Here is a 14636-nt window from a genome sequence, read left to right as displayed (position 1 = left end):
TACTCACCGGGTAGTGTTTGTTTTTGTTGTGTGGGCTGTGTCCTAGTGGGATGCGGAGCATTTGAGGGCTAGGACCTGTGCGGGCTCCTGGCCCCTTTTATCTGGTCATTTAGTAGCTTTTCTGGTAGTTGGTGCCCCTCTCCAGCGAGCTATGCTGGCCATTTTCTCCTCTTCCATCACTCCGCCCAGAGTGAGCCCAGACCTCACCTGGAAACATCCTTCTCTCTGCAGAACACCAAGGAGTGGACCAAGAAGGTCATCAGGAACATTGCCTGCTCGGGCAAGTTCTCCAGTGACCGGACCATCACGGAGTATGCCCGGGACATCTGGGGTGTGGAGCCCTCTGACCTACAGATCCCGACCCCCAATGTCCCCAAGGAGTAGGAGCTGGCACAGTGGGGACCAGGGGATTTCGTTTTCTGTGTTGACTCCGCACCTCATGCCATTTTCCAAGCTGTCCCTGTTTTTTTCAGTGCTGTGTTTCAGGGAAGGGCTTGGGGATCGTGGTGGTGGCTTGGAATGGGGGTTGGGGGAATGGATAGGCAGGGAAGGAAAGGTGCTGAGAGATGCTGCCTGGTTTCTCGCAGGAAAGCAGAGTTCATAGCACTGCCCATCTGCCCCCTTGGCCCTCCCACCCCACAGACATGGGTGAAGCCACCTAGTGGGCTCCTCTGAGACCTTCCACACCTTGCTGTAAGCTTGTTTTAAGTTTGGAGCCTCTAGATTCTGGGGTCTGGCAAGCAGCAATGGTGAAACCTGGAGAAGTGTTTCTGCAGTACCTGGGCTGGCTAACTGCGCTGAACCAGCTCTGCCTCCCGGTCAGGCTGGGAGGGTCCAGTGTTCCAAGCCATCTTTACAGCTGCCCTGTGGGTGCTCCGGCCCAGGGCTTCCAGACTGATCAGATAAAGGAGCCTCAGCATGACTATGGGTGACATTGGGGAGGACACCTGTGTCCAGCATCTAGGGGGCCTCGATTAGGATAAGGCTGGCTGATGCAAAGTTAGCTTGGTTCTGCTTTTTCCAAAAAAAAAAATGTTTAAGTTCACAAGGAAGTGAAACTAGCTGAAGCCTTTTCTTGGTTAGTAACTAAAAATTGTACTTTGGAAATTTCATGTCAGGGAAGGCGATTCTGGGATGTTTCTGTCAGGCTGTGGGGGCCCCTGCTGAGGGCGGCTGAATCACTCCTGCCTGCCCTTTTCCACCAGAGCCACAAGCTGGCCTGGAGAAGGACCAAGTGGGCCCAGAGGGCAGCCCACTTTCCACTCTGCCCAGATAGCAGGCTGGTGCCAGGAAGGGCAGGCACGCACCTCAGCCGCCCAGAGAAAGCCAGGAGCAGGTGGTGCCCTTCACCGCGGGTTGTTGGCAACTTTGGATGGAAGCGCCCTTCCCAAGGCTCCGCCTCCTTGCATGCTGGGCCTGGGCATCAGAAGCTCTGCCTCCTTGCATGCTGGGTCAGGGCATCAGAGGCTCTGCCCTCATCCTGGGTCCTGACTGCTCACAGAACTAGGCCATGGAGGACTGGCTCAAGTCCACACTTCATCAGAGCCACTGGGGCCTGTGGTCATACCCCCAACACCCTCCACTGCCCTGTCCCTTGGGCTGTATGCGACCATCACTGTGCCACTTGCTGTTATTGCCTCGTGTGAGAAACTGATTAAAACTTCCTGCCCACACTTGGTTGGCTTGGCCTCGGCATTTCGCTCAGTCAGCTTGGGGCAGGCTTCAGTCCTCCCTCCTAAAGAGGAGATGGGCTCAATTACGGCCGTTGTCCTGGGACTGAAGACAGAAAGTCTCTCATCCCAGCTGATGTGGGACTTGGAGCTGGGTATGCCTAACCTGCCAGCTCTTCCAAGGACTGTGAAATCTAGTCACTTGGTAAACTGTCCTCTGGGCATTGGCTTTTTGTGCAGAATTGTATTGGCTCCTTTTGCACCTGTCTTCTGCCACCCATCCTGCAGGTAGAATGCCCAAAAATATCTTCTCCAAAATTGTACAGCTGCAAGTTGAATAAAAAACCAGGAGTGGTGTAAACTTGGGGCTCAGTGTTACCCAACGACCCTGAGAAGTATGGGACCCCAGAGCACGGTGGACCCTTGCTGGGGGCAGTGGCATTGAGCCACTCCTGGAGGTGGGGATGTGCCCTGGGAATGCATGCTCCCATCCTTGTCCTGTGGCTCCCAGGACACGTGTGTAACTGCAGTTTATAGCTATGCATATCGACATCTCTTCTTTTTTTTAAAGCATTGGTCCTGACCATACATTGATTTTGTAACCCAGGGTCAGTGCTTACCCACAGGTTAAGCTTAGTGCCTTGGACCAAGGTAATAAGCTAAGAAGCCATCAAGTGGGGTCCTTTGGACCTGACTGAGGCAATGGCCAGTGGCTGCCCACTCACCGCTCCTTCTTCTGTGCTTCCTCATGTTCAGTCGGCCTGTCAGGAACCTATAAACACACTAACAGCTTGTGTTTTTACTTTAGATCCTATCTCATTCCCCCTAGAAAAGGATCTGAGGCCTTTCACACAGACAAAAAGTAAACAAAAAAACCCACGAAGAACCCAGGCAGAACAGGCAGGTCTGAGATCATATGAGCAGATCACACCCACTTCCTTGGCCGAGAACTTGGCTTTGAGTGTCAGGGACACAGCCAGAAGAGCACCCCAGCCTCATGAAGGGGCTGTCCAGCCCAGGGGGCACATGGTGGTTAGTGGTTCTCAGAGCCTCTGACGCAGAGCAGTTACACAGAAAGATGCTATCGGGCCGGGCCCAGGTGTCCCAACTCTCAGCCTGGGACAACGGTGCTTACAGGCAGTGCTCACACCTGGAAAAGACATGGACTTCAGGACAAGAGTCTGTTCACGTTTCAATCCCAGTTTAAGAAAAGTGTGCATTTCCCAGATGTGAGAAGCGCCATGGGCAGTTCTACAGTGCCCCAGGAAGGGGTGTAACCTGCTTTGGCCTCTGGGCCCCCAGCAAGTCCCAGATGCTAACACTGGCCCTAATGCCTTGGAGGAGAGGCAAGCAGGTGAGAATTTCTGACCTGCTGAGACTGCTCAGTTCCAGAGCCTCAGGACCAAGGGAAGGCCAGCCATCAGGAGAGGCTGTGTCCCAGGTGGGCTTCCCTACACTGAGCTGGGATACACCCCGAGGGGGCAGCTCAAGGCTTCATTCTTATTCAGTTCTCTGAGAGGTCACCAGTGCCAGGGGAGAGAAGCTGGTTTGAAAAAAAGCCAAACAAAACAAGAACCACCACCAGGTGAGTGAAGGTGGCGACGATCATAGGCCACGCTCAAGTTCCTGCACTCCAGCAGCTGCCCTGTCAATAGTCAGGGGTTCATCTAGGGTCCATGGTGAAACCCCAATGCCCATCCTCTGACATGGCCATGTCCAATAAGCTTGCTAAGCATGAGGTTGAAAGGGTCACCTATGTAGGCCTATATTTTAGGAAAATACCGCTCCCTGGAAGGGCCTTCCCCACAGGCACCCCTCCACCCATGTGGCCAGGCTCTGTGAGTGGCTTGGGGTGGGGGCAGGTTCTGGGTGGGGATAGAGGCGGAACTGAAAAGGCAACAGACAGACCACCACCAGATTTTATTAAAGAAATGCTCAGTCTAGGGCCAGGTTAGGTGGGTAGAAAGAGGAGGAAACGCAGATCACAGGCACCTCTGTGAGTGGTGGGACCTGCCTAGGGAGGCAGGGACATCAAAGAAGGCAAGCGGGGTACGTAGGGCAAGAGGGATGATGGAACCGTTAGAGTCTATTCTGCATGTGCTGGGAAGGGACAGGGCCCAAGTCTCCCACATTCTCGTGGGTGGTGCTGGAAAGCTCAGTGTGGTCCCAAGACCTCAGACCACCTGCCCTGTTCTCCATGCCCAGCTCAGAAGTGTGGGACTGATTGCCTGGGGGCTGGCCTGCTGTGTTACTCTTTCCAAGAGCTCAGGTTTCGTGGCAGCAAGGAGAGAGGGCCACATGCCTGCCACTCACATTTTTCACAAAAATCCATGCTTCTGGCCACCAGTCTGCCAGAGCCTCTTCTGCCTGCCCTCGCTGGCATCCAAGTCCTCTCTCCAGGTGCACCGCAGACACTTGCACCTGGTCTCCAGGTTCTGGGTTGGTCAGAGGAATGGGGAGAAGGGCAGAGGTCTTCATGCTCCTTCAGGCAGTGAGCTCAGTGCTGGAGCTCAGGTTCCGACTTCCCCAGGAATTCCCTAGGCCAGAGGACAATGGTCAGCCAAACCCGAGATCCCGCCTCCCCCCTGCGCCCCCCCCCCACCCCCGTCCTCATAGCTCGTCTAAGGAGCAGGAGCCTGGAGAACAACAGGCAGGGCACCAATGGCATCGCAGTCAATGACATGCAGGAAGAAAGACCAGCTTATGAGCGCTTCTTAAACTTTAGAGCTATACTCTGGTCTAAATTTTCTGTAATGATAGGGAGAAATTACAACCTCAGAGCAAATCCATACCCTTTCAGCTCATTGGTCCCTCTCAACAACCCAGGTCCATGTGGCAAGGAATGGCAAACTGCTACAGAAACGTAGCTTTGCCTCTGGAACTCCCAAGGCAGCCAGAGGAGAACGCACGTGTGCAGTGCAATTACACACGGGATGAAACCCGCTGATGGCTGATTTGGGTACCCCTAGGCTCAGAAGCCCAGGAAGGTGAACTCACAGCCAGGAGCACAGCCTTACTCCGAGAGGCAGCTGAGGACAAACATGTTTTTGAGGAGCTGGCCCAGGCCAGAGCGCCTGTGGGCTGTTGGGGGGGAGAGGGGGGAGGGCAGGACCTGACGGGTATGTGGGAAGGGACCAAGGCCTGAGGTGTGTGTGTGTGGGGTGGGTGGGGGATAGCACCTGTACATGAATGTCTTGTGCTAGACGCACCCCTGTGTGGGGTGTCTGTGTGGGCCTGCACAACCTGTACCCCGGGAGATCACAGGAATAGTCCAGGAGGGAGGAGCGATAAACACTCAGCTCCTCTCCGTGGAAATAAGAGGCTCGTGAATCCTCCCTCTGAGGCAGCGTTAGTGGGTGAGCTGCTGTATGTCTGGCCCACGCTGGCGCCACCCAGGACGACATCCCTGAAGAGAAGAGTCTCTCACCTCAGTATCCGAGGAAGCTCAGGGCTCTTGTAGATGTATTTGTGCCTGTAGCCGAGGTCTGAGTGAAAGGGCATAAACTGAACTTTAAAGTCTCGGAAGCTTCGCGATAGTGCAGCGATGTTGTAGAGCTGAGGAGGGAGAAACAGGTCAGTGCCCAGAGATGGCGGTCCTGTGGTGACCTGCCTGGTGGCCTCCTCTTCAACAGAGGCCCGTCAGAGGCAGCCCATGGCCCCTCAAACAGCCCAGGAGCCTGCCATGGCCAAGGCCAGGGTGCTGGCAAGAGCCCAGCCCAGGCGCAGCCCCTCGGCCTGCGATTTAAGAACCTACCTGTCCCCACACCTGTTTCTCAGACTGCCCCCTTCCTTAGGTGAGGTGAATGAGCCAGCACCATGCGCTATGGATGATGTGGTGGTGGAAGAGCCAGGAGCAGCCCTGAGGGCTCAGCCCTGGGGGCTGGGATGGGTCAGGTACCTCGGACTTTGCTGTATGCCTGGTCAAGGCCAGTCTCAGGTTCTGTCCTGGCTCAGCCCCTCCCTCCTCCTCCAGGACAGCCAGACTGTGTGCCCAGACTCGCCTGTACCTCGGCGCAAGTAGCCCAGGCATCACCCCCTCTAGGCTGCCCCACCCCTCTTTCTCACCATGGCCAGGCAATGCTGTCTCCTGCCTCACGCTCACCTACAAATCTAATCCTGCTTCGTGGCAGCAAAGGCAAAGCAAATTCAGCAAAAGTAAATACGGAGGCCCCGTGACTGCATGATACTCTAGCACTGTTCCAGTTCCAAAGGCAGGAGAGCAAATGCGAGTCTATGTCAACACTACTGACTGGGACTCCTGAGTTGGGGCTGGAGGATCCTGTCATCCAGGGGTCCTATCCTCCGGCCAAAAAATGGCGAGCCCTCCCGCTGGGTCCCCTGTAGTCAAGTCTCTGTCAGGCCAGGACCCTGTACTGGGACCTAGGAAACATTTGCTTATTTTTTATGCTTCCTCTTGTGGACGGCATGAGCTGTCTAGCCCGACCCCCACCCTGCCAGCAGCAGGCCCCTCCTGTCATCTGCCTGTGCCCAGTCCAGCTCACACGTGGGCCTGATAGGTGTCTCCCGCCCAGGGGCTGCACGGACACCCACCTTTCTGCCAAGATGGAAGGGCACGACCGGATCGTCCTCGGCGTGCAGGATGAGCAGAGAGCAGGAGATGTGCTTCACGCTGTGGAGGGAGAAAGGACCAGACCAAGATCTCAGGGAGATGGCTGGGGTCTCCTGGCACCCTGGCCCCACCCTTGGCAGGGACCTAGGTTTAGGGAGTATTTCACCATGCTGTTTAACAGCTCTAAATTCTGCTGGGCTTCTTTTTACTAGAGAACTAAAAGCTGATTTCTCAGATGTTTCTAGCAACATTTATTCTAGGTGTCAATCAAACCTAGAGATCAATTTATTCACCAAATCTGGCCTCTGCATAGTTTCTGAAAATTGCACATGATTATTTTTGCCAGTAGACATATTTTTTAAAAGTTACAGAACAGTATTTACAAACTGAGTATTTTAGGGGGGCCAAGAAACTTACTGCAAATGAATGTTACTAGGCATCTGTTGGTAAGTGTCTATACCCTCTAATTTATCTTTGGCATAAAACACATAAAGTCACTCTTGAATGTTTACAAGTAAATTAACATTTTCAATAGGTTCACTTACTTCAACCCCTTTAGCAAATCACATAACAGGCTGAGTGTCTCTCGGCTGCCTCACAGAGGCCTCATGGTGAGCTGGTGGCCACAGCACCCACCTGGTCCTAGCGATTCCATACTGATCACTGACTGGGGGCTCCGGGAGGGCAGTGCTGGGGGGCAAGCCTGGCACCTGGCAGAACCTGGGACGGGGCTCGTCATCCCAGAAATGCCCAGCCCGTCCACTCTGACCTCATTCCGCTGCCAGGGTGGAACGAATCAAACTTTGAACTATCCACTTTTTAGATTTTCTACTGTGGGCGGTTTTCTTACCGTTACCTGCTCTGAAAGAGGCCTAGCTCACATGCTTCACCTTGGCAAGTAATTGGCAACAGACCTGCCCACCAAGAGGGGGCTCCTGAATTCCAGTGGGTGAGGGCTGGGCCACGTGGGGGTGAAGTGCTTGCTGGACCCCACAACTGCCACCCCTCAGCTGGGGGGCAGGGCCCAAGGTGGCTTGCCGGGGAGAGCAGCACTCATTGCTGTTGTTTAGAAAAAGTCCCGTTTGTTCAGATGTAGGGAGCGGTTATAGGGTTAAGCCTCAGACTGACCTCCTGGCAAAGTCGCAGACAAGTCCCAGCTTAGAGGGCACAGTCCTCTAAGCATAATTAAGCTTGATCTTGTGACTGCTCCCTAGATCTTTCCTGGGTAGCTAATGGGCTGTGGGAGGGGCAGCAAGTGCTGCCAAAACAAGTGAAACTTACAAGAACATTGTAAATTACCTTGTTTACCCCTGACTATAAATAAAGCATCAGCTTTGCAGTCTGGATCTGTTCTGTGGCCTCAGCAAGGCACAGAAGATCCATCTAGACCCAGCTTATTCTCTGTCTTTTTCTTCATCCTTCACCGCCCTCCTTCAGGCTCGCCGAACCCTTGGCTGTGTTGGCTCGGCTCATTCAGATAATTCTTAAGTTCCAGAAAAACCACCGTATTTACAAACAAACAGGTATTTTGCTTATGATTTTTGCTCAAGTTTTAGTTCTATTTTTAGAACCAAAAAAATATAATTGAGGGGGAAAATATGCTATTTTTCAACATTCTGTTTCAAAATGTAGATTTTTAGGTATTAACTGAATATTTAGATAAGGATTTTTTCTTTTCTTTTTTTAAAAAAATTAAAAGAGATGAAATAAAGATATAAAAAAGACAATGCTAATAGAATATGAACATTGTTCAGAGAATGAGCCCTTAACTAGAATATTTACTTTTGATTTACCTAATAGAAATTATAGCCAACATCAAACGGCTGAGGACAAGTCAGTTTTTGAATAACAGTTACTATTACTGCTTTAACACCTATTCAGGATTTGGTTTTGCCAAACTATTCTCACATACAAACCATACGTACTCTGCTTTCACATAGCTTTAATTCTGCAGTCTTCCCAGACTCCTTTTTCTCTCAGGCAGCTCTCTACCTGCTTTTTCTCTATAAAGAGAGGTTAGAGAAGAACCAGAGTCTTCAGAATTCCATCCTATTTGGTTAATGTGACTGAGCAGGCTTATCCTGGAGGTTCTCAGTGTTTTTCTAAGTGAAAAATTAGGTGCTCTACTACAGTACTCACTTTTCATCATTTGCAAATTTAATTCCACTGTTTGTAATGGGATCGAGGAAGAACCAGTCAAACCCAGGGAAGAATCGATATACCTGAAGAAGACATGGAAACAATGTGCAGAAGAGTCAATTAAACGGCCGGTGTGGCGCAGCTGAATGGAGTGTCGTCCCGTACACCAAAAGGTAAGGGGTTTGATTGCCAGTCAGGGCACATACCCAGGTTGCGGATTCAATCCCAGATCAGGGAGCATGGGGAAGCAACTGATCCGTGTTTCTCTTTCTCCCCACTCTTCCTCTCTCTAAAAGCTATCAGTCAACTATCAATCAAATAAAATACCCACATGGAAAGCCAAGGTCAAGGGTTCAGACAGTGGGCGCTGAGTGCCCAGGGGACATCCCTGCTTCCTAAGTATACTGACCTGCAGCTCTACCATGGCTCTACTGGGGCACCCCTGCCCCTCTGTGCCCTGACCACAGACTTGTTGCAGCAAAAGCTGGCTGCAAGCAGGGCTCCTACACCTCAGAGCAGCAGCCTAGAGACCAGACATCCCACAGACATCAGGGCCACCACCTCAAGAAAAATGGGGGTACATACAACTTGAGAGAAAAGCAACATCAAAGAAGTAGGACTAGCCCTGACCGGTTTGGCTCAGTGGATAGAGCGTCAGCTTGAGGACTAAAGGGTCCCAGGTTCGATTCCAGTCAAGGACATGTACCTTGGTTGCGGGCACATCCACAGTAAGGGGTGTGCAGGAGGCAGTTGATCGATGTTTCTCTCTCATCGATGTTTCTAACTCTCTATCCCTCTCCCTTCCTCTCTGTAAAAAATCAATTAAAAAAAAATAAGACTAAAGAGGAATCTTGGTCATCAACGGAGCAGTGTGAGGCCAGATGGTAGGCTGACACAGAAAACAGCCAGTTAGGAAGCAGTGGATGGAAACGGAAAGGCCACAGAGGAAGTCCCTCTAGGCCACACGTCACCCCAAAATTCAACAGTGAGAGCCTGGCTGCTCAGCACTGTCTGTGGGGATGGAGAGGGAAGGCACTCACCAGCTCACCCCTGAGGAAAAAGCTGGGGTAACAGCACTCAGCCTGGGCTGAGCCCCACAGGGAACAATGCCGGTGTGCAAACCAGGCCACGGGGCAAGGCTTCCTGAGGGTCCTGCCACTCTAGACAACTGAGCTGTGAACCCGTCCTACCTGGCTGCAAAGTTATAAACTTCCTGGGCAGCTCTGGATTCAGGCCAATGCCCAGAACTAAACAAAGATTAATTCTTAATAAATCTGCTTCATTAGAATACTTAAATATTTATTTTTTATGATTATTTTTATACTTATTTACTACAGTCACTTCATAGCAATTACTTTAATAATGAAAATAAGTCCATTTTAAATAAGATCTGTACTTGCCACTGAGAACGGATGGCTCTTGGCTTCTTCGCGGATATTAGTGAATGGAGATTCCAATATAAGGGCATCTGGAGGTGTCTCTAGATTATTGGTAAAATAAACAGGAAACTGGGAGACAGGCAAGAAGCCCAGACAAAACACAAGCTCCATGGCCCCATGGGGGTCCACAGGAAGGGTAGCCCCCCAGAATAGACAGTGGAAGCTGGGGTGCCAACCTGGCCAGATGCACCCCCTCAGGCCCTCCCACATGATTGGCATGCAAGAGTACCCACACAGGGGACCCTCAGGCGGCCTTGGGTGGCTCCTGAGAACCACATCTGATAAAGCTGCTTATTTGGAGCCTGGTTCCTGGTGAGGCTGCACCAGCTGCTCAGGAATCCCTGGGGGGATGCAGGCTTAGGGCAGCTGGGTCTGCCAGGCCCTGGCCTCAATACCCAGCTCCGGGGCTCCAAGGGGACACGGAGCACAGGCACTGCGTTGCTTGCCCACAAGCACCCACTTCACAAGACTCACAGCAGGGCCTGGAACACAGCCAGTGCCCAAGCACTCTGCCTGCCCTGAGGGAGCCGGGACCAGGAGGAGCCCTACCCACACACCAGAACCCATGCCACGTGAGCCCCTACCTCGCTCACAGAGGCGCCGCACCAGATTTGTTGCCACTCTGAAAAGAGAAAACAAAACAAAACAGTTCAGTTAAATTTTGACAAAAACTGTTTTATATGAGACTGTTCTCATACTAGAAAGTGAGCAGAGAAGCTGTGGGATCGGCAAAGAAATTGGTAGCATTATAGAGAAGTGGGTGGGGAGACAAAAATGCTCCAGGACTGTGGGTGGGCCCGGCTGCCCCAGCCTCAGCCACGCCCTCTGTCAAGGATGGCGATGACAGCCACCCTTCATGTCCCCAAGGCGTATTCTGCAGCCTCACCAGGAACAGCCTCCTTCAGGCTGCACAACACTGCCCCTCGGCTCACACCTGGTTGGAGCGAGTGCTCCCGAGACAGCTAAGAGCAGGCTGTGTCCACCTGCACGGTTCTGGGGGCCTCTTGCCACACCAGCCATGTCCTTTGCAGACAGCCATGGCAGGAGGGCCTGGTCCCCTCCCCTTCCCGGGCACATTTCTGAGGGCTATTTTCCCCACAAGGAGAAGCCAGGAGGCCCTGACCCAGACAATGCCCAGCCTGCAAACCCGGCCCAAATGCAGCATGCTATCAAGATGAGCAGTAACCTGGAAAGGTGTCGCAGCCACTGCACTTGAATGAAAGGCAGCAGGAAAAGATAGGGTTGCTGAAAGTCCTGGGCTTCTGGGCACTGATCTTTCAGAAACATTCTGGACTTCACATCAGCAAAAACAATTTAGGTGACCCCAAATGGAACACTAAAGTGCTTCCTGTCTTGGCACTGCTGCCTCCCCCAGGTTCCCTGGTAAACCAAGTACGGCCTGCGTGGCCCAGTTGTTACAAATGCCCCAGCGCAGTGGTCAGAGCCCCAGCACTGGAGCTTGCTGGCCAGCACACTAAATCCAAAACCAGGAGATGCAAAGCCCAGGTACATCTGGAACTTGAACCCCATCTGGTCTGCTCTGCTCTGTCCCCCCAAGGGCACAACCTCGGGCTGAGTCTGCCCATCCTCCCTGAGGAGGGGGAGACCACCCTACAACTGCCCATGTGTGTCTTGAGTCACTTCTTGGGTTGAGGAGTTAAAGTAGTTCAACCCTTTATGGTCTCTATGGCATCGCATCCCCTGCCCTGCATGTAGACGAGAGACAAGGCTTGTTAGAACTAATGGTGCTACAGGATCCGTAGGGCACCCTCGGGGAGCCCAGACTGGAAGGTCACCCCATGAAGACCTGCTCTCCAAAAGGCCATGCCATGCTGGGAACTCTTTTTTTTTTAAATTTATTTATTAAGGTATTACATATGTGTCCTTATTCCCCCATTGCCCCCCCACACCCCACTCATGCCCTCACCCCCCTGTTGTCTGTGTCCATTTGTTAGGCTTATATGCATGCATACAAGTACTTTGGTTGATCTCTCCCCCTTACCCCCACCCTCCCCTACCTTCCCTCTGAGGTTTGACGGTCTGATCGATGCTTCTCTGTCTCTGGATCTGTTTTTGTTCATCAGTTTATGTTGTTCACATGCTGGGAACTCTTACCCAGTGCCTAGGGAGTGGCCCCAAATATACACAGGGTTGTCTCCACTTCTTGCTTTGATCCAGTCAAATACATGGAGTGCGTCATAGGTCATGCCCGGCTCTGACGGTGTGCCTATTGAGTCACCCCAACCTGGGGGAGAGAGGCAGAAGAGAAGGAAGTCAAGCCCAGTTCACTGAACCTCTTGGGGGCAGATTCAACTCCCCTCCTTCTCAACAGGCAGGCCAAGAACATTAGGGGCAAAACAAATCTCTGCCATCACCGTGGTCACCATCCACAGCTCCACATGGAGGGTCTCCCGACCCTCCTACTTCTCCCACCTCCTTACCCAATTATAACCCCTGAACCCAAAGGCTGTCACACGCCCTAGACTGAGCCCTGATGAGCAGCAACGAAGAATGGAGTGGTCCTGCTGGGACATCAAACTCCCCAACACTGGGGGCTTGCCAGTGGCTGGTCTAGGATGAGGGGCCAATTGAGAGCCCAGCCTGCCCCAGGACCCCTCAGCCCAATCCAGGTGCCCTGGCTCAGCTTCAGCCCAGCTTTGAATAGGCAAGGGAGTCAGGAGAGGCTCTGAGAAACAGGGTGGATGACAGGGTAGGTGGGGGTAATTCCAGGCTCCAGGCAGCTCTGAACCAGAGAGGCAAGGGCTTTAAGCATCTTGTTTGCATAATGGAGGAAAGCCAAACACATCTTCCTCCACTCTGGGTCCGCCCAAGGGCCCTTCTACCCAGTCTCCAGGAAAGGTCAAGTGCCCTTGTCATTTCCACCAGCTCAGCAGTGAGTCATCATCAAATGATCTGAAAGTATCATAAGGTTCAGAAAAAGCAGGTTCTGCTGCATAAGCAAAAACCCACAGAGTAAATGGACACAATAAGTCACTTCCCCTGGGCATCCCAGACACCAGATTAGGGAAGAAGTCATATGAGAAACAAGGCAAGACAGAGGCTCAGGGCACAGTGGGAGGCAGGGACACAGGGATAGGGAGGGACAAAGACACACAGAGAGAGACAGAGACTTGACAGGGACCTGGAGAGACACTTAGAAGCGGAACTTCTCTCTTGCAGGGCTCAGAAATGTAGAGACTTAATATACTGGGTCTCATTGCTTGGCAGAAGCACAGGGAGGAAAAGAAGGAAGGAGGCTGGCCCTTCTCATTATCCTGAGGGCTACAGAGTAGAGCAGAGACAGAAAATCCTTTTTAGCACGGACAAAAGGATAAATGGGTGAACTGATTTCTGGATCCTCATTTCAGAGTTTTTCCCAACCCTAACTTTCAACCTGATGGAACCAGGAACTAACTGTCTTCATGAAAGAACCATTCCTGAGGTAGGCAGAATAATGACCCTCAAAGAAGCCCACATTCTTATCCTCATCCCTGGAACCTGTAAATATGTTATGTGAAAGTGACGCAGGTTAGCAAGAAACTAAGAAAATTCCCTGGCAAGCAAATGAAGAAACTGAGACAAATGGCTGAACAAACGGCCAGAATGGCTGAGCAATAACAGCAGGTAATAAATCACAAGAATCTACCCTTCCTAACTAAAGATATAGAAGAGAAGGTGGTTTAAATCACCTTAGTCTGAGAGACAGACAACAACAAAAACAGAGTGAGACTAATACAAGAAAAAGGTAAAACTAACCAGAAAATGACCCCAGACCCCAAAAGTCAGGGTCCAAGTAATGCAGATACAAGGGGCCAACAGTCAAGGAATGCGGGCAGCATCAAGAAGCTGGAAAAGGCCCTAGCTGGTTTGGCTCAGTGGATAGAGCACTGGCCTGTGGACTGAAGGACCTCGGGTTCGATTCCGGCCAAGGGCACATGCCCGGGTTGTGGGCTCAATCCCCAGTAGGGGGCGTGCAGAAGGCAGCAGATTAATGATTCTCTGTCATCATTGATGTTTCTGTCTCTCTCTCCCTCTCTGTGGGTTCTTGATCTCCACAGGGGTAAGCCCTCTGATTTATTCAAGAAAGAAGAAATACCGCAGGGGCAAGAATAACAATCTTCTCTCTTAGCAATTCCTTTTCCTGTTTTCATAACCTCAATAAGGCAAACTCTCCCAAGCATAAAACGCGTCTGATGTCCTGCTGCAGAGAAAGACTTGAGTCCAATAAAGAAAAAAGATAGAATCTTCCACATCTCCCTTCCTCTCTGAAATTACATATATATATATATATATATATATATATATATATATATATATATTATTTTAAAAAACCAACAAGCTGGAAAAGACAAGAAACCAGATGCTCTCATAGTACCTTTTGAAGGAACCAGCCCTGCCAACAGCTTGATTTTAGCTCAGATGCTAAAGATTTTGGACTCCTGACCTCTAGAACTGCAAGATAATAAATATGTGCTATTTTAAGACAATTAAGTTTGTGGTAATTTGTTACAACAACAAGAACTAACTAACAACACCCATATCCTCAGTCTGAGGATATAGGACAACAATGCCCTCCAAGAAGGTCAAGATAAGCCAGCCAAGGGGCCTTCAGCCTTTACTCTCTCCAACTGAGAACTGGGGAGGGGGGGGGAAGGAAATACATTTCTCACACAGCTGCTCACTATTAATACAAAGTATTTCCTGGCTCACTGAAGTAGAATGTTCTTAGCTTACATCAAACTGTGGGTTCTTGATCTCAGGGGCAAACCCTCTGATTTATTCAAGAAAGAAATACCACAGGGGCAAGAAAAACAATCT

The 14636-nt window shown here is 51.3% G+C and overlaps 2 protein-coding genes across 3 annotated transcripts in view; one reads left to right on the top strand and one right to left on the bottom strand.

The window, feature by feature from the left end:
* Positions 1 to 3425, top strand: part of PYGB (glycogen phosphorylase B) — a 41267-nt gene extending 37842 nt beyond the window's left edge. Inside the window, exon 20 of the mRNA XM_079783974.1 lies at positions 232 to 3425. Within this exon, the coding sequence (XP_079640100.1) occupies positions 232 to 384 (153 nt within the window). The 3' untranslated portion in view covers positions 385 to 3425. The remainder of the gene's footprint in view (positions 1 to 231) is intronic.
* Positions 3426 to 3571: 146 nt separating this feature from the next.
* The window catches only part of ABHD12 (abhydrolase domain containing 12, lysophospholipase), a 72898-nt gene continuing 61833 nt past the window's right edge, over positions 3572 to 14636 (bottom strand). For both annotated transcript variants that reach the window (XM_079783975.1, XM_079783976.1), the window contains exons 7-13: positions 11934 to 12063; positions 10403 to 10440; positions 9780 to 9859; positions 8380 to 8462; positions 6222 to 6300; positions 5098 to 5225; positions 3572 to 4207 (exon numbers count right to left, since the gene is read on the bottom strand). In XM_079783975.1, the coding sequence (XP_079640101.1) occupies positions 4168 to 4207; positions 5098 to 5225; positions 6222 to 6300; positions 8380 to 8462; positions 9780 to 9859; positions 10403 to 10440; positions 11934 to 12063 (578 nt within the window). In that variant the 3' untranslated portion in view covers positions 3572 to 4167. The remainder of the gene's footprint in view (positions 4208 to 5097; positions 5226 to 6221; positions 6301 to 8379; positions 8463 to 9779; positions 9860 to 10402; positions 10441 to 11933; positions 12064 to 14636) is intronic.

Source organism: Cnephaeus nilssonii, assembly GCF_951640355.1.
Source record: "Cnephaeus nilssonii genome assembly, chromosome: 11".
In the NCBI taxonomy this organism is placed as follows: domain Eukaryota; kingdom Metazoa; phylum Chordata; class Mammalia; order Chiroptera; family Vespertilionidae; genus Cnephaeus; species Cnephaeus nilssonii.
The sequence above is the reverse complement of the archived record's forward strand: the minus strand, read 5'-3'. Positions and strand labels throughout refer to the sequence as shown.